Raw genomic sequence first — 20,215 nt, forward strand, 5'->3', positions numbered from 1 at the left:
TTTTTTCTTGAAAAATTCCTCTATTGCCGATTAACTTCCGATCAATTTATCGATTAACTGTTAACGTTAATTAAATGGTAGTATTAAGCAGCATGCAATTAAAAGACTACAGAAAGGTATAAAAACCTCAATATTTGTACTCTACTAAACACAGCACTTTTATTGTCATTTTATTTTGAAAATATCTAGAATAATCAATTTTGTCATAGCAAGACATACAAGCACTTAAATACAATTGATTTAAAAAGGTGGACTTACTATTCATGATGAGTGACAGTTAACTCACTGGCTGACTTTACCTGAAAAAGAAACGCATAGAATCAAACAAATAAACAACCACATGTCTCACGAACATTTCCGCAAACGTCAAGAAACCATGTCGGACATCTGCATGGAAACTAACCGGTCAACACCTACCCCACCACTGTAACCGACGCGCTGACTCTTTGTCCAACGTTTTAAGGGACAAATAAAACTTCTCCGTCCTGATTAAGTTAGTTCACTTAACACAATGTCCCCTCGAAGAAGACAAAAGCTACATTTTCAGGGTGCGTATATCTCACACTGAACAATCAGACATTGTTCATCACAGCTGTTGAGTGAGATTACCTACCTGGCTGCTGTGGAGCAAATCGAAACAGCTGGCTTTAAAATCCGATTTTTGTTCCCCCCCCCTCAAGTTGGAGAATACTAACGTACACTTTCTAACTCGAGTTTGACATTTAAGCTGCCTGTGAGTCTGTTGAGGCGTCTGTGAAATACAGTAAGCAGCTATACTTTTTCTCGCAGCACTCGTGAGTCATGCAGCACACTCTCTCGATTTCCGCCCCTCCCTTTCCTCCTCCTCTCCGCGTCCAAAGATCGTCTAATTACAAGCTGTGGGACTCCGAAGGTAAACATGTGAACCAGAGGAGAGAAGCAGGAGCATGCTAGATAGATAGATAGACAGTGTTATGGGAAAATATGCATTTGAACTTTGTGTCCTCGATGTGAACTCGCAGTCAACTCGAAATCGTACGTGTCATCTATTAAGGAAAATGTCCACTGGAAAAGTAACAAAACTACTTGCAAAGTGGCAAGAACAACTTGTACCCCATGGAGTAAAGAAAGTGCAGACTAAGCAGTAATCAGAACTCGTGGTTGAAACACCTCATGTTACCTTGAATGGGAAATGTGTTCGCTACAGTAGCATTATGATACAGGTCAGCAAGGTAACAGAGTAAAATGAAGATGTATGACTCCGAAGGTAAAAATGTGAAACAGGGTAGAGAAGAGAGAAGTAGGCGCATGCTAATTAGCAAAGATATTTCTGATATTTACTTATTGTGACTGTCCATTCTGTTGTCAAGTAATTTTGCCCATATATATAAAAAAGAGTTGTATTAATTACCATAGAAAACAAACAAAAAAACAGCAAATATTCACATTTGAGAAGCTGCAACCAGTGACTCTTTCGGCCTCTTTAAGAACCTTTAGAAAAAAGTATTGAAGACTATTGTTTGATTTATTGATTGTTCAAATAGTTGCTGATTCATTTGTCTAATCATTTTGGCTCAACTGGAATGTGTGGGGAAAAACAGTAAATCCTGATTAGCACAATATTTTTCCAAAAAGATCTGGTTGAATTCAAATTTAACTGAATGCTAAAAGTCACCTGTACTTCAGCGAGTTAGTGCTGCACATTGAAGGACTTCCAGCGACCCTGAAATGGATAAGCGGTTACCGATGGTGGATGGATGGACATTGAAGGACTTGTGCAGCAGAGGGCGAGATACCGACTTTTGGTTCCTAGTGTGGGTCAAGCATACAAGTTTTGGCAACTTGGTAGCATCTTTCATTTGCTGTACTCCATTTTGCTGTGTCAGATTTCATATTGTTTCTTATATCTTTTTTTAATTGTTAGCAGTGGGGTGGATTTTCTATTTGGATTGAGCCACAACAAGCCATGTGAAATAAGTCTATATGAGACTCTTTTGTTAACAGTCCTGTTTGGGAATGGGGTGTTTCTTTTTCCACACCAAACTGGCTCAAACTGGCACTGTGCTGGTCGGATTTCAAGTCACACCCGACATCCTTCCTGCATAGTAAACAACCACGTTTTTCAACCCCCTAAAGCTGACATGGCCCTAGTGACATCATCGGGGTTATTTTGTCAGAGTTGACTAAAAGCTCCCTTTAGAGCTACAGGGGACATTAACAGTGTTTCCACATGCAGACTGATACTCCTCAAAAAGGGGTAAAATAATCAAAATAAGTTACAAAGTCAGTGACATAAGATAAAAGGATGCATAGATGTATATTGATACCGCTCAGTCATAACACAAAGCAGCCTGTCAATCAGGAAAATCACTAAGTGGTGTCTGTGTCCTGATTCTGACTACCAAAATAAAACTCCATGCTGTTCCAATTCAGGAAGTGAGAGACACCGAGGTCAGCTGACCATAACAAATTTGAGGAAACTCACATCTAATGTCTTTTTCTTAGAATGAATTAAGCAAAACAAAACATTTTCTTTCATTGAACTAATCTGGTTAAGACTGCCTTAAAATGGCCGGACTATCCTCCACATTTTAGCTCTGGAATTCTACTTTATTTTAGACATTTGGTTCAAATAAACTTTTAAATATTAATGATGAATGACTCCTTAGCTGTAATGCAAATAAATGAATGCAAACTATTGCAAATTCTGTTGGGTTCACAATGACAAAAAGCTGAGAAATGTGGGCTGAGTGAGACCTCATTGTTTGTGAACCTATCATTTTATAACCTGTTGGCAGAGAAGCAACCACAGCAGATGACACCTTAGATTAAATTTAAACAAGACAGAAGGATTTATTGTGTACACATTTCATATTAATTTATATATTTCATCAAATTAGTATAAACGTGATACAAAAAAAGATAATTGTTCAGAATTACATAATGATTCATCTTCACAGTGCACAACTACTTTGATTACTGTTTTGTGAGGGAAAAAGATCAAATATACTACACTAATATAATAGATGTAATTCAAACTAAAATGGAAAATGAAATCCCCAGCACATGCACATGCACATTGTATACAGTGACCTGTAGTCAGTAAGAAACGTTTCTAACAATGTAAACCTTGGTGCACTTATGTTTGGGGTACATAAAATAACTCATTTATGGTGCAGAATATAATGAAACCTGTGGCGGAAAAAGTCTATTTATAATCTATACTTTTCAAAGGATACTTAAAATGAAACATGGCTGTTACAAAAAAATATGACTTTACCCATAAAATGAACTGCACTGTATGTACAACCGATTTCAATGAAAGATAAATAAGAAAACTAACACCAACAAGTCGATGCACATGTCCATCATTCCTGAAATTAGAGTTGAACATTTCAGCGCTGCTGTCTCCACTTTTTTTTTTTCCCTTGTGCAGCTGTTGACTTCAATCTCCTCCGCTTCTCTGTTTAAATCAACACAGGGCAGACATGGATACATGAAGAAGGTCGATAGAAACAATAATAATCGATAATAATGCATGAATCATACAAACCTTAAGTCTGAATACTTTAAACCTCTGTGCTTTTTGAGTCTGGAGATGTCTGTTTTTCTGCAGGAGCATCCTGAAAAGTCATGTGAAATGTGAGTCATGTCAAAAACACGGTGGGGAATAGAGGGTCTGTGTCGCCATTCCTCGGCTCATTAATTGACAAACCTTGTGAGGAAGGCTCGGGTCCTCGGTGTCGGAGTGCAACCCGGAAACTTCACCGTTCTCCACTCCATTTGGTTTAAGGGTGTTGAGCTCCACCGGGCTGTCTTCTCTCTCTTCAATGTGCAGCGGGCCGTCGTCTGCTGCAGACAGCTGAAGCTCCAAGCTCTCTGAATCCCCGGAGTTGTTCAGTTCACAGCTGCTCTCACTTGGTGGAGCTTTCCTACCGTCTCCCTTGTTATCAGATTCTGCGGGGGGCTTGGCCTCAGACTCCTCTTCTTTCATGCCCTTCTCCTCTTCCACATCATTGCCGTCCTCTCCAGACTTATGCTCATTTCCAGCTGCAGCGTCTTCCTGTGCAGGAGAACTGTGGATCTCACTGTGGCTCGACCCCGCGTCCAGGTCCCTGGACTCGGAAGTGGGGCTCTCCGGAAGGGATGATTGCCGTGAGACGGCGAGGGTGCTGCTCTGTCTGGACAAAGTGCTGTGGCGAGGCTTGTCTGGGGACTTGAAACTAAACCTCTGGCCAGGTCTAGGACTATAGCTCTTGTGAAAATCAGAGAAGCTGGCTTTCCAGGCCTTAGGGGACGTCAGAGTTCGTCTCTTCAGGGAGCCATACCTGAAATATTTTGTATTATAAGACAAAAATCTCCAAATTCAGACATTAACGTATTCAAAGTATTCATCCCAAAACAATGAATCAATCAGAAAGCACTTTGTCTCTATAAAAAATATTATAGTAAATATTGCAGCTTTGGGCCCATAATGCTGTTCAACCCCAAAACATGTGAAATGTTGGCATTAAATGCTTTTTGGAGCTGCAAAAGACAACGCTGTTAGCTGATAAGAGAAGTGTTGTGAAGTTTAGCAGAGCTTCAGTTGTCATGATATAACTTTTTATGGTCACTCAAAATGTTTTCAAAACGTCTTCAAATTTCAAAGCTGAAAAGGAAAAACTTACCGTTGCATTCCCTTCAAAGAAAACATTTTGTCCGGGTGCTGAGCCTGCAGCTCCTTTATCACATTCAGCAGATCAAGGTTGAGCTGAAAGAGGACAGAACTGGTCAAATAAAAATAAAAAATAAAAACATAACAATGTATATAGTTTGCCTTCTGACTTAAGAAAAGCGTACCGTGCGCATTTCTTTGTAGAAGATGTCTCTTAAATTGGATACAGCTGAGAAGACTGTCACAAAGCATCCAACACGGCTGAGAAAGACAAATAAAACCATAATGTAAAGCATGTGTATACGCTTACATTTCATATGATGATAAACAAAGAAATATTCTAGCAAACCTGTCAAAGAGCACCGGCAGCTCTTCTTTTAACTCAAAGTTGATCCCTTCGTAGACACTTTTAGCAGCATTCATGTCTTCGCCTGCCTTCAGAGTGAAACAAATGGAAGTATATTTTTGGGCAAATGAAGGTTGAAATGCACAGTTAAAAAAGAGATATATGCATGTTATTATCAATAACCTTGTTGATCTTGACATCGTCCCTCTTCTTAGCAGTCTGCAGTGCCTCCAGGTGGTGAAGGGAAGAGTCGTAGTCGACCAATTTTCTGCCCCTCTTGGCTACTTTCTCCTACAGATTGGAAAAGATTGGCACTGCCTTCCAAATTGCATGCTTTTACTATTAATACATACAACAGCTGCCCTTAAAAGGCACGTACTGTTGCATACAGTAGATATTTAATTGGGATGTACTACGTCATAATAACATTGCACCTGTAACTTTGAAGCCCTTGCTCATACATCAGGATTGTGGGTCAGCATAGACAGACAAGCATGCAGGCTTGCATACTGCACAATATCACCAGATGCAGCAGCACATCCTGGTACTTTTGGCATAGATATACTTTGTATCGGGACTTACTAAAACTTTTTCTGGCATACTAAGTAGTATGGTAGTATGGGTATTGGAACGCACAGATGGTGTGTGTGTGTGTACTTGTGTGTCTTTGTAGGGTTTTGTGTGTTTTGCTCTCAGGCCTTTTGTCTGCCTGTGTATTCACTTCTGTTTGCTTGCATGCTTGCTTTCTCTCGTCTTACCCGGACATCTGGGAATTGGCTCACGTAGGACTCCATGGTGCGTACGGCCTGATCTACTAGCTTCACCTCGAGGTCATTCCACAGGAGGTCCTCCCCCTTATTAAAAGACATAGCATAAATATTGCATTAATTATGTATGGAGAGAGGGAGAAAGAAGGGGTTTTGGTTCCCCTAGCTATGTGTGAATCCTGTTGCTTTTGTCCTTGTAAAACACAGACGTGCAGTGGTAGAGCTGTATTTCATCACTGATGATTGTACTGACCTCTACAATGGCTCCTAAATCTTCCTCTCCAGCCCAGTCAGTTTCGTAAGCATCAAACAGAGACTGGGAAAGGCGTCTTGAAGCTTCGCGCATGTCTGTAAAAAGCAAACTCGTCCGTGTGAGACCTGCAGAGGACACAAATCTACAACATATACAAGTAAAAAAGCATCTTCACCTCGAACTGAATTAATGTAGTTCCTCAGGTCCTTGTACAGTCGGTTCCCATCAGTCTGCGAATAAACAAGAGGTTTGCATAATTGTCAGTCTTTAGATTTATGAATTTCATTGTGTTTGGTTCTCAGAGTATAAGTCATCGCATGTTTACACAGTAGAGACAGCAGTGGAAATATATTTGTGTTAAACTGAAAGTCTTTTTTTTTTTTTTTTCCAATTGTTCAAACATTGTTAATCTACTTTATTGTCCAAAACAAACACGGAAAGTAACTCAATGTGTCCATTATCTCGTTAAGCAGGGGAATGATTACCTGCTGGTCATTAAACTGTTGGAGACAATGTTCAAAGTGGTCATCTCTGCTCTCCACCGTCTTCCCCAACTTCTGCAGTACCTGTAGAAAAAACAGCACGTACCTCAAAGCAACAGCTACCGCATGGTAATACCTTCCTTCTCTTGCTATTTGGTAAACAGAAACGTGCAGACCGTTACCTTTTCTTTGCTTCTGCTCAGCTGTCTTTGGACTTTTTTAGCAAAGTCACCAGTGCCGCCCTTTGGACTTGTGCTCTCGGCCATATTCTGACTTGACTGCGTTTGTTCCTGAACGATGAAGGGAAACAGAGACGAAAGAATTCTCATCTCATATTTAACCAAATTAAGACTGCTTCAAATGTGTTCACCCTCTCCGACCTCCAGAGCTCACTAGAGAGACTTTTGCATGTCGGACACATCAAGACCACTCATTTAATGTATAACAACATACCAGCACCATATACACAGTTATATTTAAATTACTATCAATACTATGGGAGTAGTAGTACAATTATTTTTTTATAGTCCAAGATATTGTGAGTAATGTATATAGGTTTTTTTAATGCTATCACCTCCCTCTACTCTATTAGTCTACCTTTGTGCTGCTGTAACACTTTACTCTTATGGGTTTTTCATAGGAGTATTTATAAGAGTATTTAAACTTAATGATATCAGATGAGGTGGAAAAATGGGGAGAGTGAGGCATAACTGAATAACCTCTTTATATTCACCTCAGTGAGCAAAGCAGCAAGAGAAGTCTTCGTGTCGCTGGGGCTCTGGAGGCCTCTCAGCAGTGTTGGAAAAAGTATTCAAATCCTATACTCAAGTAAAAGTACCACAATATAAGAATACTCCTTTACAAGTAATACAAAGTCCTGCATTCAAAGCTTTACTCCAGTATAACTTGGTTTTGTCAAAGTATAAGTACTCATTATGCAGCAGATTTGCAAATTTCAGAGTTGTATCATATATTTTATGCTACTTCTCCTTTCACAATTTATGCATATATGTGTATAGCAGTAGTTGCTTTTCGGATTAAGATTTTTACAAACAAAACACAATAATCTTGTAAAATACTATCTAATACTAATAGTATATCGAGTCATTCAAATGAGCTCCACCTTGATCAACTACAACAATAAAATGCTGTCAACAAATCTATGCATAAGTAATAATCTAGTATCATTTTATTTAATATTAGGACAACGGATATATTTTTTGCTAATAATTACTCAAGTAACACTTTTAATGCAGGGCTTTTGCTTTTTACTTTTAATGGAGTATTTTTACATTGAGGTATTAATGCTTTTGCTCCTGAATACCATTACTGAGTAAGTATAAAGTAGTAGACAATTGAAACCTCTGCCGTTAAGTTATGGAGCGATGGAATTCAAAAAATCGAATAAATGACTTGATGAATTAATGAATATGCCAAAGGTAAATACATAAAGAACCAAATAAAAACTGAAATATCAATGTCACATTTTATAAATGAATCAATGCCCACATGTATTGTTGATATTGTTTTAGGTACATTTAATTGCATATTCATTTTTTAATCGAGTGGTTTAATCATATTTTGGTAGGTTCCATCCTCCATACTCTGACCCATGGACGCTCACTTTTGCTTCAGCTGTGGAACCGCGTTAATCCTCTGATAACTACAATACCCAGAGTTCCCCGCGTTCAAGCCACTCCTAGGAGTAGAATGGCAGCGGTGAACTTTAGTCAGAGTGCGTATGTTTCTGTTGGTGTCGGAGGAGTGGCCCTATGACCAATTCCGACCAGATTCAAGCGCTGCTCGCCGACCTGCAGCACATGATCATGGGGAGCACGCTGGTCACCTGTGCCGCCACAGACCTGGGCATCCAGTGGGCCGGCTGGGCTCTGTCTGCAGCCTTCAAAACCGAGAAGTTTTATGATTTGGCAGGTAATGAAAAAGAAAATACCAACAACTGGCGAACACTTTCCCTTTGAGAATGTTGATTTCTTGCCTCGTGCAGAGGTTTTGCAGCCTGACTTGTTATTCAAGACGAATTGGTGTAAACTCGCCTCGACAGAGAAGCGAATCAGATTTAAGCGGGCTATACGTAGGTTTAAACAACTATAATTCAGCTGTGTGAGTTGTTTGATTTTAAAACTGCGCGTTTTTCTTTGCACGTAAAAATTGAACTGTAACCATTATGAAAGCTGTGTTATCTAAAGCAGCTTTGTTGTGAAACAGCCAGATAGCTCCTCCTTCATGTTAAGAAGCGAGATGCATATCCAATCAGCTTAACTTAGCTGGTCCTGTGTCACTGCAGGGCCGTACAGAGACATCAGGGGGCCCCAATTATTATTATTTTTTTTTGTTTATGTGGGGCCCAATGAAGAATGGACACAGCCCGTCTTCCCACTAGTGATTACTGGTACCTGGTCTCACTTTTGCATTATTAAAAACTCAAAACAGTAAGAATTATTCTGATTCAATTCTTACCTTATTAATGTCCTCTAGAGCATTGGTTCCCAAAGATTTTCACGGGAAAACCCCCATTTAATAAAAATGTTTCCCACCACTGCTCTAGAGCTGAAACCAGAAGTCTAGTCATTTTTTTTTTTTTCAAGCAAAAATGACCCAACATTTGGTCTATCTATAGTCCCAGTTTCTTAGTTGTGAGGATTTTCTGCTTTTTTTCTCATGTAATAGTAAACTGAATATCTTTTGGGTTTTGAACAGTTAGTCGGACCAAACAATCAGTGACGATTATTCAATAATGGTAAAACAATAACTGTAATCTGTAGTTATAGTAGTATATTTCAGTTTTAATAAGGCGATTGTCACTCGTGACACGTTCTTAGCTTAAAAAGTTAAGTGTACGAGCATTGACGAAGTTGGAGGTGACTGCAGGCTTCCAACCAGATAATTATCAAATAATTTGCTATGCGTAGAACAGTGCAGCTTACCTGTCAACAACAATGACTGATTTCTTTATAATTTCATAAATGAATCACCTTGACACTTGTCTTTGACTCGTCCTCTTCTTGTTCTCCGATCTGCGCTGTGCTCCCGGATATTTTACCCTTGAACTTTGGAACCAATTGTATCCTGGGTAAAAGATTTATCGAACACGCCTTACTGTGCAACAAGTAGAGCCATCCGCCATGCCCTGAGTCTGCAGCTTGTCTCTCTCGCTCCCTCTCTTTTCTCCCAGGATCTGGCACATTTATACTACTTGCCCACCTGAGTCGTGTCTGGGGAGGAGCCAGTCATGTCCGCCAGAAGGTGCAGACTGGGTTGGTGACAGCATGGGGACTCAGGTAAGATAGGCAGTGTCACCCCCATTGTTAAACACAGTGTCACCCCCTGCACATTTGAATAAAAGCCAGAGGAATGCCTATATATTCTGTCATTATTACCTACAGAGTTTTGTGTAAGTTACGGAGGGTCCTTGGCGAGTTCAGAGGAGGAACTAATGAACGTGAAGCCTTCGTCAGGTTAATGAATAATGCCTTTGGTTAATGTGCATGGACGTTAACCGTGTCCTCTCTGCAGGCTGGGGACATTCCTCTTCATGCGGATCTTGAAGGACGGTCATGATCGCAGGTTCAACAACGTCAGAGACAGCCCAGGGACTTTCTTTGTATACTGGACTGTTCAAGGTACTTGAAGTGATGCAGAAGCATTCCTCTCATTGCCATAGTCCTTAACCAACTTGGCACCCAGATTGCCTTGTATAAATCACTGTCTGGTTTCTAGCTCTCAGTATGCTTGTATTCTATGAAGGAGCTGTTTGTTGCTGTAAGTTCAATGCATTTAGTTCGTGGCGGTATTAAGGCAAGGCTGGTTGAAGATGATTCATCCCCCTCCCCTCTGTTTCTCTCACAGCCTTGTGGGTATTTATGACTCTCCTGCCCACCCTCATGCTGAACAGCGAGAAGCGGGACGTGCCTCTGGGAACGAGGGACTACATTGGCTGGACTGTATGGGGCCTCGGCTTTGCCACTGAAGCTATTGCTGACCAGCAGAAATGGCTTTTCAAGCGTAACCCAGACAATGCTGTAAGTTAACAGACCTGGTGTTGTGCAACCATTAATGCATCGTTCACGGTGTGTAACTGCGGTGAAATTTACTTTTGTGGCTCCAGGGGAAATTCATCCAGAGTGGACTATGGGCTTACAGCAGACATCCAAACTATTTTGGGGAGATCCTGCAGTGGTCGGGGCTCTGGCTCTCAGCCTCGTCAGTGATGGAGGGGCCCCAGTACCTGAGCGTGGTGTCGCCTCTCTTCGTCTGGTTCCTGCTAAGCTTCGTCAGCGGCATCCCCATCCTGGAGAAGCAGGCGGTGAGGAAGTGGGGCTCTGACCCGGGCTTCCAGGACTACGTCAAAAACACTCCTGTTCTCTGGCCATGGCCTAAATTTTGATATTACATTTTCTCAACTGCTGTACCAATAAATACCTTACAAAATGAACATATATGCACATTTGTCATAAAGTGTCCGGTTATTTTGGAAAATAAACACACACCTTTACATAACAGCCCCCTGTGTAAGATTTCTTTGTGGCGTGTCATGACTAAGAGCTAAATAAGTGCATTGTGGTGAAGACTACAGGTTAAGCATTTCTGCAATAAGATGGCGGTTAAGATTCTCATGCAAGTGTCTTAAATTGTTAATTTGACAGTGAGGAGGCCATCTGTCAAACTGAAACCACCAAGCTCCCTGTATGTCTAATCAAAACTGGAGTTAATCTGGATCATAGAAACTCTTTATACCCTCCAACTTTTGGATTCAGGAAGCTAGCGAACAGCACAAAGCATTTGACAAAAGGCACATGAGACATTTTTGTAAAGGTTAGAACTGTATTTTAAAAGTGACATGACTTTTAATGCATGAACTTGTGTACAAAACTTGCACCAATAGTGAATCAAGTAATGCCACGGCAACTTAACTGGCTAATCTTAGAAAGTAATTGCCTCTCGCGTGGGACTGCTCATAAGCGTCCACCCGGAGTACAAACATTACACAGAGCAATAAACATTAGAGAAGCAAAATCATCTGGCAGAGATTACAGCCTGTGACATAAACCAGTAAATATTCCTGATCACTGGCCGTGTTAAACAACTGGAAGTGAAGGTATAAAAATGATGTCCCTGTTCTCAAGAGACTAATGCCAATTGCTTGCAGAAGATCCATATTAACATCTTATAACTACTGGTTGTAGTATGAAAAGGAAAGGGCAAGCCAGCTTGTAAACATTTACAATTCTCTGGAGGATGAAGACAATCAAAATGCAAAAGAAATAGAATACAAACATCAAAAAAACATCAAAGATAATCTTACTAGCAGTCACACACACATTCAATTACAACCTAGAATGAAATGCTTGAGAATCAGTTATTCAACTTCTGAGTGACACATGAGTTGACAAACTGTCTAAAGAAATGACTGAATTTAGAAGCAGGTCACAATAAAACTGCATATACATATTTTTACCTCTGCGCATATTTCTCACAAAGAGCAACAAACGGTACATTCTCATGTGTGAAGAGGTGAACGTAGAATGCCTTGTTAAACAATTAGCTCTAAAGACACACGAGTGTGCATAGATAGGAAAAACGATTTGGTTAAAAAAAACGGTATCCTTTTACAAACACGTAAAAAATAACAGAAATACAACTCTGACTATTGTGAAACACTAAAAAACGATTATAAGAAGACTTAGCGACTGGAGGAGCGGTACCATCATAATAAAAACAATATCTGTTGGTTGTTATCGTAGTATCAGGAAGTGTAGCACAGCTGCTTTGGATTATTTAAGGAGTGGAGACGCAAAGAATTTTCCTTGACGAGACAATCCGACTGCTGATTTGCTCTTGCTCCCAAATCTGCAACATAGAACGCACATAATGGCATTTAATTTAATTAGGAGTAAATAAATCAGTCAATTAAGGATAATGAGATATGGTACAGTAGATTAAATTGTATAAAAGATGTTCAAATGATGTTTTAATATCCATGTTAAACAGTTGTACAACAGTCCTTCTAGAGGTAATTGTAAGATAATTGGACCTCATGCAAGAACAGTTTAGGTTTCATTTGCAATATTAATAGTTTATATAATAAAAGATTGATACTTGACGTCAGTGTATCAATACAATATTGCCCCGCAAAAAATATTGATAATATGCAGTATTCAAAAATGATTGAATGCGGCAAGTTCTCCTAAATCACTTGTACAAGCCACTTAATTAAGAAGAAATCAGTTTGCACGAGTGGTTCTTGCATGAGGCCCGTTGATTAGGAAAGCGTGTGCTTGTGCGTTTACCTGGGTGTCAGACTAGACTTCATGCGCTGAGACAAGGAGCTAGAGGAGGGGGTTTTATTGAACTGGTGCTCTGGAGTAGTCAGAGGTCCCAGCATGCTCACTGCAACAGTACAAATATTGCAATGATACATCAAAGAGCAAACAACTGTGCCCAGACTCTCAGGCAAACACTGCAGAAAAAAAAACACACACAAAGTCTAGTGCGCTCGTACTTCTCTCGGGGGTGGCATAGCAGTTTGCGTTCTCGATGATCAGGTGGTCCAAGTTAGTCGGATAGCTTTCCGCCATCACAAACTGGGCCCAGTAATCCACCGGCAGAGCCAACAGGCGCTCCACAACCTGAACACAGAGAGATTAGCAAGAATGCCAAAGATCAGGGTTATTTCAGTGTGTTGCCTCATCCTCTTCCAGCGCTAAGCTGAATGTGTGTGTAGATGCCCTGGGCAAGACAGAGGGGAATTACTGAAAGAGTTCATAGTACTGTGAGGATGTTCTGAAATAGAGGATTATTTAGCATTTAGGTAGTCTCTGTATGTTGTTGTAGGTCAGCCACTTATTAAGGTGGGTTAAAAGAATGGATTTTTTTGCTAATTAATAAACACAATTAGTTTAAAAAAAATTAAATATATATATATATATATTAAAATCTCATCTACAATTTGCACCTTGAGTTTTGTCTCACAGTAATAATTGTAATTGACAGAAAGCTTTTCAGGAAATTAGACCGTATTTGCTGTGTAAGCAGTAGCCATTGAATTAATTTACATTCTGTAATTAGCTCACTAATCTAACTGGTTAATAATTGTCGGCGGCAGAGTCTGACATTCCTGCATTGCATTGCATTTAATTGCAGGAAACGATGCATGCGTGTACAGCCACAGTGAGCCGTCAGATGAAGAGCTGCAGGGTGACTCACTCCTTTGACCAAGCTCACAGCATGACATCAGACAGCGGTTGCTCATGACATGATGGAAAAAGGGCAGTTATTGGCTGGTTATTTTCTTATTTCTGACAAAGAAGCTGCTTAATAAGTGTTTGCTGCCCCCTGGGATTCTGGGACATGTAGTACTGAACCACACTCGCTGTTACAATCACAACATTAAAGTTCTACATCATTATATGACTAAAGAAGAAACATGATGTGCAATAGACATGATGCATCACTCAGGCTTACCCCGGGTTGTCGTTTGGTATCCTGCAGCATCGTCATGGGATCAGGGTTGGGAACAGCATGACCCACAATAGTAGGTCCAAACACTCGAGCCAAGTTACTGATGTTCATCTTAGTGTCCAAGCTGTCAGCAACTCTGAAAGATTTTAATAGACTCAATTATGTCTCTTTGGTAGATATGAAATACATTTTAAAGTGTATATTAGGTTAAATCAGGCGTAGGCAACCGTAGGCATATGATAGCTTAACCGACAGCAGCAAGTGGCATCTGATTGGCCGGTACTTGTTGCCTTCTTCACAGAATTCGTTAAGTTTATTTGTGATGAAAAGGATTGGCCGAAGGTTGGTTAATGATTTCCACTTAGGCGTGGATGTTTTCATAAGGATGGCAGCCTTCTCGTGTAGCGCTCCAATATATAATCACAATGTCCTAATTATGGGAGAAAAATGTTTCTCTAAAATGATGCTCTGCACATTGCCTATGTGGATGGAATAAAAATGCAGATCTAAGATTAAAATTTTGATGTGGTGTCATAATCCTAATGTTGACATAGCACACTGATTAACAAGAACATTTTGAAATGGCACCGTAAATCAAAAAGGTTTCAGACCCCTGGGTTAAAAAAAGTTAATGACACCGACGCGCATCTTTGCCGAATGCAATTCAACCCAATTAAATTCAGAAGGTAGAGTAAATTAAAATAAAAAAGGTCAGTTACAGAGAGACTTCTGTGAATATCTGCAAATTTCAGCAATGAGCTTGTAGCAGGACCAACAAGGCATCAAAGCACAATGAATGCTTTTGGATATGCATACCTCTAATTATGTATATTAGTATTATATTCAGTACTAACCTCTGAAGGTGAAGGACTAAAAAAGCCAGTGTGTCTCTGTTGGGCTGCGGCAGGTCACTGATGGTTTGGTACATCAGCGCTATGCTGTTGTCATCGTCTGAAACCTCTGAAAGGGAACAAAGGAAACTGTATTTGTGAGCAGAGAGGGAGGCTGTCTGGATTAATTAACAACTTGAAAGCAAATGTATCGGACTCCAGTAAAAATAAATTAAAATAAGACTAATAAAGATTAACAAACTAGAAGATCAATCTCTTTTGTTTGTTCCAGGCAAATTCATGCCTGAGGTTTCCATCACTTCTCAAAACAAATTGCAAAAACAAAATAGAGGCACTTACGTTGGGAACATTTCTGCCATCCATTAAAAAGTTACACAAAGTTTTCAACAACAGCATCTTTTCTAACACCAGTCACACACACACACACACACACACACACACACACACACACACACACACATACATACCGGCTGCCTCCATGAAAGTACGGTTGAGGCGGAAGGTGAGAAGAGGCTCCTTGAGGTTCCTCAGGAAGTCCTTGAGGAGGCCAGTGATGGCATTGATGTCATCCACCTTGCTGAGAACGGGAACCGTTTTGCTGCGCAGGAACTTCTCCTTCAGGTCCTTCACTGTGCGATCCGCACCGGACAGACGATAGAGTCCAGCCTGAGAGGAAGAAATACAATTATTCAATCGGTGGGCATCGGTTTGGCGTGCTGGTTCCCTCTGCTTCCAGTTTTTGTGCTAAGCTAATTGTCTCTGGTCTCCAGCTTTGTACTCGGAGCTGGTATCAATCTTGAGAAAGAAGCTAAGCATAAAATAGAAAGAAGAGACCATCAGCACAGTCGTAAAGCAATCAAGAAATTTGGAGCAATTGGGAATTCAATCTCCCAGGAACAGATTGTCAAATCTTAGTTACAGCTGTCTGTAGCAGCTTGAGGGAAAGACATTAAAAAGGTAATTACTGGGGTGTGAGGCTTTACCAACTTCTACATTTATGCATGTTACGAGGACAGGAAAACACCACTCACCTCATGCAGGCCCCTTTGCTCGATCTCACTGATGCAGTGGACTACGAGAGGTGGAATCATGGGTGATAAGTCAGACACGTAGTCTGCAAGCACACCCTGGGAACAAACGAGAGATGGGGTAATCCGTCAGCACTGTGGATGAAATTCCAGAGTGGAAGCAAACAAGAGAGGAATCAGTGAAAAATGTTCTCACACACCTCTCCAATTTTGACCGGTGTGGCGCCCATGTTGGGGATGCATGGCAGGGGGCAACGCTCGCGACACTCGGGGTGAGAGACCACCCTGCAGTCACGGCACTTCAGTGCAATCTTGCCAAACTTGATCCTCTTTCCACAAGGTACGCACGATTCCGGCTTAATGACCTATAGAAAGACATTTAACATGATTTAGGACACTGGTAAAGATTGTGGGTCAACAGCCACCTACATGTTCAGCTAAATAAAGAACTTACACTTTGTTTTGGCAAATAAACTCAAGTAAATACACTGCCTAAACATGTTTCTGTGCAGATATAAAAGTTTACAAGAGTAGATGATAACAAGGTTCAGCGCCAAGTTTGATCAAACGTATTGGCCTTAAGGCAAAAATACACATTGTTCTAAATACATAAAGTGCTAGAATGTGCTTTTCTAGTCTGATTAAATGGCATTCGTACAGTTTTGGAGACAAACTCGTGAAGACGAACACCCCCGTGGCTCTGCGGAGTGCTGGGTGCCACTTTCCTCTCTCCCTCGGGGTTGCCAGGCTGCTTAAAGACATCCTCAGACTGGACAGATTCAGAGTCCCACTCCATGGCAGCTGAGCAAGAGATAGGACATAAATACCAATGTGTTCGCTGCCATGACCACTGCAGTCATGAGAAGACATACTGTTGAATCAGTGCTGCTACATATTCATGTTCAAGACACCACATTGCAAATAACAGGTTGATGAGCAGTTTCCTCTGATTCAATGTTATTTTGGCTGCAGCACAGCAGGGCCCTGTACAGTTGGTGAATGATGAGCCTAGATTAGTCAGTTCTTCTAAAACAGCTTAAAATGTAAAGCATGCTTTTAATGGATTCTAGCCAAGATTAAGAAAATAATTTCAGGCAGAGTGAAGACAACATTTGACAACAAAAAAGAACAACATAATTGTCCCAAACTAATGACTTATATCAAGTTGTGTTTGAAGAATCAAGTTAGCTGGATGAAAATAAACAAGGTTATTTGAACTGGCTCAAATCATATTAGCCTGAAAAAGTTGGGCCACGTATGAAGAACGGGGCCCATCATAACCCAAGCTTACATAATCCTGTTGTAAAGAAATCTTACCAGTCTTTCTCCTGCTGCGGGTCCAATAAGGAACACTCTCAATGGTAGAAACGGCCTCAACAGGTCCTCCATTCCCAGGGACAGTCACTGTGGTCTTTGTCACAATGGTCTCATTTCCCTGTCACAAATTAACAAAAAAAACAGTAAGAATAACGACATACAACCAGACTATGCAAAGGCCCAACAGTACGGTTTAAGAGCTGGTTACAGGCTGAGAACAAAACATTTGCTTTTCCCTACCCTCTCTAAAGTTCTGCCTGTTGATCGAGACCGCTTGGAGGCAACTGGGGGACCATCGACATGATTTCTCGAGGAGCGCTGAAATCAAGACAGCAGACATCTGTACCTCCAGTGGACATGAAGCCAATCTATCAAACACAAACGTTTAAAGAGAAATGGTGCACATGCACTCATCATACCCTCTTCTCTCTTTTCTTGAGGCGCACTGTCCTCACAGTGGAGGAGTCCCAGTCCTGTCACAGATCAAGCACATCAGAATCCTTGATAATGTATATGATGTGAATTTAACTCTACATGATACTGAGAAGGGAAGTACTTACGAGGGAGTCATCTGTTTTGTCGTAGCTGATATCTGACAAGATGGAGGCGGACTCATCTATCGTAGTCAGTCTATCAGGAGCAACAGAAAGGATGTGTCAAGCCAGTCAGCAGCATTTTATTTGTTATTTTGTCTTTAAAAAAAATCTAAATGGGAGTGCATTTGAAAGTTAGAGTGGGGTTGAAAGTGTGCTGGAAAGGTGCATTCATGTGATAAATAGATGACCAGGAACATTGTACTTCAGCAACAGGTAACGGGGTTTATTACCTTCGGCTGGTATTCAGGCTGGCTGCTGCCTGGCAGTTTGTGTTCAGGAAGGCAAGAGCTGAGCGCTGCTCTGCACTCAGTTGGAGGCTGTTGGAGGATCCCTCACTAATCAGGAGGTCCCGGATCAGCTGAATTTGACGGTCCTGTAATATGAAAATGCAAGCAAAGCACAAATGAGACACTCCTTGAACCAGGTGAATTAACAGCGGACTAAATAAACATGTGTCAACAAAAACAAGGGTCTGCATTTGATCCAACGTACCAACTTCTCACAGTCGGCCTCCGCCTTCTGTCGGCGCCTGATCTCGATATCGACTTGGTTGCGGGCGTGTTTCAGTTTGACCTCCAAGGCTCCCCTCTCCGTCTCTGCTTTGGTGAGCACCTCCTTGCAGGAGCCCAGGTCTTGTTCTGCTCTCAGCCATTTGCGACGACAGTCATCAAAGTTTTGTGCCAGCTGGATGAAGTCTGGGAAAAGAGGATGCACATAGTACTGTGACAGGCATCTGCGTAGGATCCTATGTCTCAAAGGATAGATAGTAAAGATAAACACAAGAATCGTAAAGTACTCACTTGGTTCAATATTCTCGTTGAGAAGGTCAACTTGCATCCTCAGCTTATCGTATAAACTCTGGAGGCCCTCCACAGCAGTCTGCATGATGGTCTATAACTAAAGACCCTTCAAAGAGAGACATTAAGTACAGTTCATTCATAGAACAGGGGTTGCGGTTCTGTATAGATTGGGCTGGTGTGTGGCTTATTTTCAACGTAGCAAGCGTTAAATTAAGACATCTGAGGAAATGTTATGAGGAAATGAGTTATTCTCAAACATAATGGCAACGATAACAATGCATACAAATATATATTAGCCGCCACAGACTCATTTAAATACCACATGTCATTTGCCAATGTGTTTAGTGCAGCTGCTTTCTTTGGTTTCTGTTCTAGCTAGTTTAGCATTTCCAACTGTAATGTTAATACTGAAAAACAACACGGCGGTTATTTTTAGCTCACATGTTAGCAAAGATTAGCTAGCAACAGTTACCTACCGATTCGGTACTGGAGAAATGTTGAGCCGCAAAACCCTGTCGGTGGTGTTTTAACGCAGAAATGTTGTTTCTTTTTCGTTTTTAGCGACCCCCTCGTCGTTCCTTTGCCCACACTCTTCAGCAGCCACAACTGCATTGAGCGCGTTGCATTTCAAATTTCGCCGCTAGCCAATGAGCGATGACCACTGCGCGGATGTCAAGAACTTCCGTAGGCGTATTTTTCGAAATAAAAGAGCCGTAACGGTCGCTCGTTGGCACTACAGAAAAGGCACAAACATTCAGAATAAAGAGAACCAGAAATATCACGAATGTTAAATACTATTTTATAAATTAGCCAACAATCAAAGAAACAAACTGATATAAAATCAAAAAGCAGGAATCAATGAGATGAATAACGTCAGACTTCCGGTCACAACTTTCAAAATACGTTCCAAACCGGCAAATAAACGGTTATTTCTGTGGAAATAAAGACTTTGCAGAAGCAGTAGGCTATTACACATAGTTACGTTGTCTGAGAGGTAATGTGCTGCATCTGTAGCACCGACTTTATCATAAAAACTTTATCATAATTATCACCATATTACTATTTTTGGTCAATCCATCCCTACACATGACAGACATTAACAGAAGTGATTCAAATTTGAACAATTTCTTTATCATTTAAAAAAAACATGATGTATTATACCATGGGTATAATATAGACTAACTGGAAATGTGCATGACTATATATGTTGTATTAAAATGTATCCAGCATGTCATTAAAGGTTCTTTAGAAATTAAGGCACTGCAGAATTGCTCCTCCTCCTAATTAATATACTTACGTATATTATTGTGCTATTGCATATACCAGAAAGTAGGCTATATTATTGTACTTTTACACTATGATACGTTTCTCTGATTATTATATCAATGGAATTAAAATATTGCACTTTTCAATCATAGCACAAAAATATAAATACTTAAGAGTAAAAGTGGCTATTTATAAATATTTATTTTATTTTATTTGTCTATTTTGATTATCTCTAGGAATTCTGGAACAATTTATTTCGCCTGTGGCTACCAAGCCGCCTGTCTGAGCCAATCAATAGTTTATAACAGATTGGAAATATGTGATGACTGAACGAGAGTCACCCGTGCAGAGAGAGAGAGAGAGAGAGAGAGAGAGAGAGAGAGAGAGAGAGAGA

The 20,215-nt window shown here is 40.6% G+C and overlaps 3 protein-coding genes across 3 annotated transcripts; 1 reads left to right on the forward strand and 2 right to left on the reverse strand.

Annotated features, from left to right (window-relative positions):
* Positions 1–2,831: 2,831 nt before the first annotated feature.
* On the reverse strand, positions 2,832–9,650 carry bin2a (bridging integrator 2a). The gene is made up of 13 exons (XM_031845677.1): positions 9,478–9,650; positions 6,667–6,774; positions 6,488–6,568; positions 6,178–6,232; positions 6,003–6,097; positions 5,741–5,836; positions 5,166–5,273; positions 4,986–5,071; positions 4,822–4,897; positions 4,650–4,732; positions 3,695–4,307; positions 3,533–3,602; positions 2,832–3,442 (listed from the first exon to the last, which is right to left on the reverse strand). The coding sequence occupies exons 2-12, from the start codon at positions 6,748–6,750 to the stop codon at positions 3,549–3,551; spliced, it is 1,431 nt and encodes a 476-aa protein (XP_031701537.1). The 5' UTR covers positions 6,751–6,774; positions 9,478–9,650; the 3' UTR covers positions 2,832–3,442; positions 3,533–3,548.
* On the forward strand, positions 8,177–11,004 carry LOC116382537 (uncharacterized). Its single transcript, XM_031845678.1, has 5 exons — positions 8,177–8,416; positions 9,678–9,783; positions 10,019–10,125; positions 10,352–10,524; positions 10,611–11,004. The coding sequence occupies exons 1-5, from the start codon at positions 8,257–8,259 to the stop codon at positions 10,887–10,889; spliced, it is 825 nt and encodes a 274-aa protein (XP_031701538.1). The 5' UTR covers positions 8,177–8,256; the 3' UTR covers positions 10,890–11,004.
* Positions 11,005–11,312: 308 nt separating this feature from the next.
* racgap1 (Rac GTPase activating protein 1) lies at positions 11,313–19,161 on the reverse strand. The gene is made up of 17 exons (XM_031845675.1): positions 19,032–19,161; positions 18,556–18,661; positions 18,248–18,450; positions 17,986–18,128; positions 17,720–17,789; positions 17,579–17,632; positions 17,400–17,477; positions 17,160–17,277; positions 16,501–16,643; positions 16,043–16,207; positions 15,846–15,941; positions 15,282–15,480; positions 14,818–14,923; positions 13,967–14,099; positions 13,005–13,131; positions 12,793–12,892; positions 11,313–12,352 (listed from the first exon to the last, which is right to left on the reverse strand). The coding sequence occupies exons 2-17, from the start codon at positions 18,638–18,640 to the stop codon at positions 12,277–12,279; spliced, it is 1,896 nt and encodes a 631-aa protein (XP_031701535.1). The 5' UTR covers positions 18,641–18,661; positions 19,032–19,161; the 3' UTR covers positions 11,313–12,276.
* Between the last annotated feature and the right edge of the window lie 1,054 nt (positions 19,162–20,215).

This window comes from Anarrhichthys ocellatus, unplaced genomic scaffold (assembly GCF_004355925.1).
Source record: "Anarrhichthys ocellatus isolate YVR2014 unplaced genomic scaffold, GSC_Weel_1.0 scaffold5, whole genome shotgun sequence".
Classification (NCBI taxonomy): Eukaryota; Metazoa; Chordata; class Actinopteri; order Perciformes; family Anarhichadidae; genus Anarrhichthys; species Anarrhichthys ocellatus.

Excerpts from the sequence above, each read along its gene's own strand:
- bin2a (XM_031845677.1), bottom strand. The coding sequence starts at position 6,750 with ATGGCCGAGAGCACAAGTCCAAAGGGCGGCACTGGTGACTTTGCTAAA. Across the intron at positions 5,837-6,002 it reads ATTTAGGAGCCATTGTAGAG|GGGGAGGACCTCCTGTGGAA; the intron begins GTCAGTACAATC and ends TCTTTTAATAAG. Across the intron at positions 5,274-5,740 it reads GCCAATTCCCAGATGTCCGG|GAGAAAGTAGCCAAGAGGGG; the intron begins GTAAGACGAGAG and ends TCCAATCTGTAG.
- LOC116382537 (XM_031845678.1), top strand. The coding sequence starts at position 8,257 with ATGACCAATTCCGACCAGATTCAAGCGCTGCTCGCCGACCTGCAGCAC. Across the intron at positions 10,126-10,351 it reads TGTATACTGGACTGTTCAAG|CCTTGTGGGTATTTATGACT; the intron begins GTACTTGAAGTG and ends TTTCTCTCACAG. Across the intron at positions 10,525-10,610 it reads AGCGTAACCCAGACAATGCT|GGGAAATTCATCCAGAGTGG; the intron begins GTAAGTTAACAG and ends TTGTGGCTCCAG.
- racgap1 (XM_031845675.1), bottom strand. The coding sequence starts at position 18,640 with ATGCAGACTGCTGTGGAGGGCCTCCAGAGTTTATACGATAAGCTGAGG. Across the intron at positions 17,790-17,985 it reads AGCCTGAATACCAGCCGAAG|ACTGACTACGATAGATGAGT; the intron begins GTAATAAACCCC and ends TGCTCCTGATAG. Across the intron at positions 13,132-13,966 it reads ATACCAAACGACAACCCGGG|GTTGTGGAGCGCCTGTTGGC; the intron begins GTAAGCCTGAGT and ends CTCTGTGTTCAG.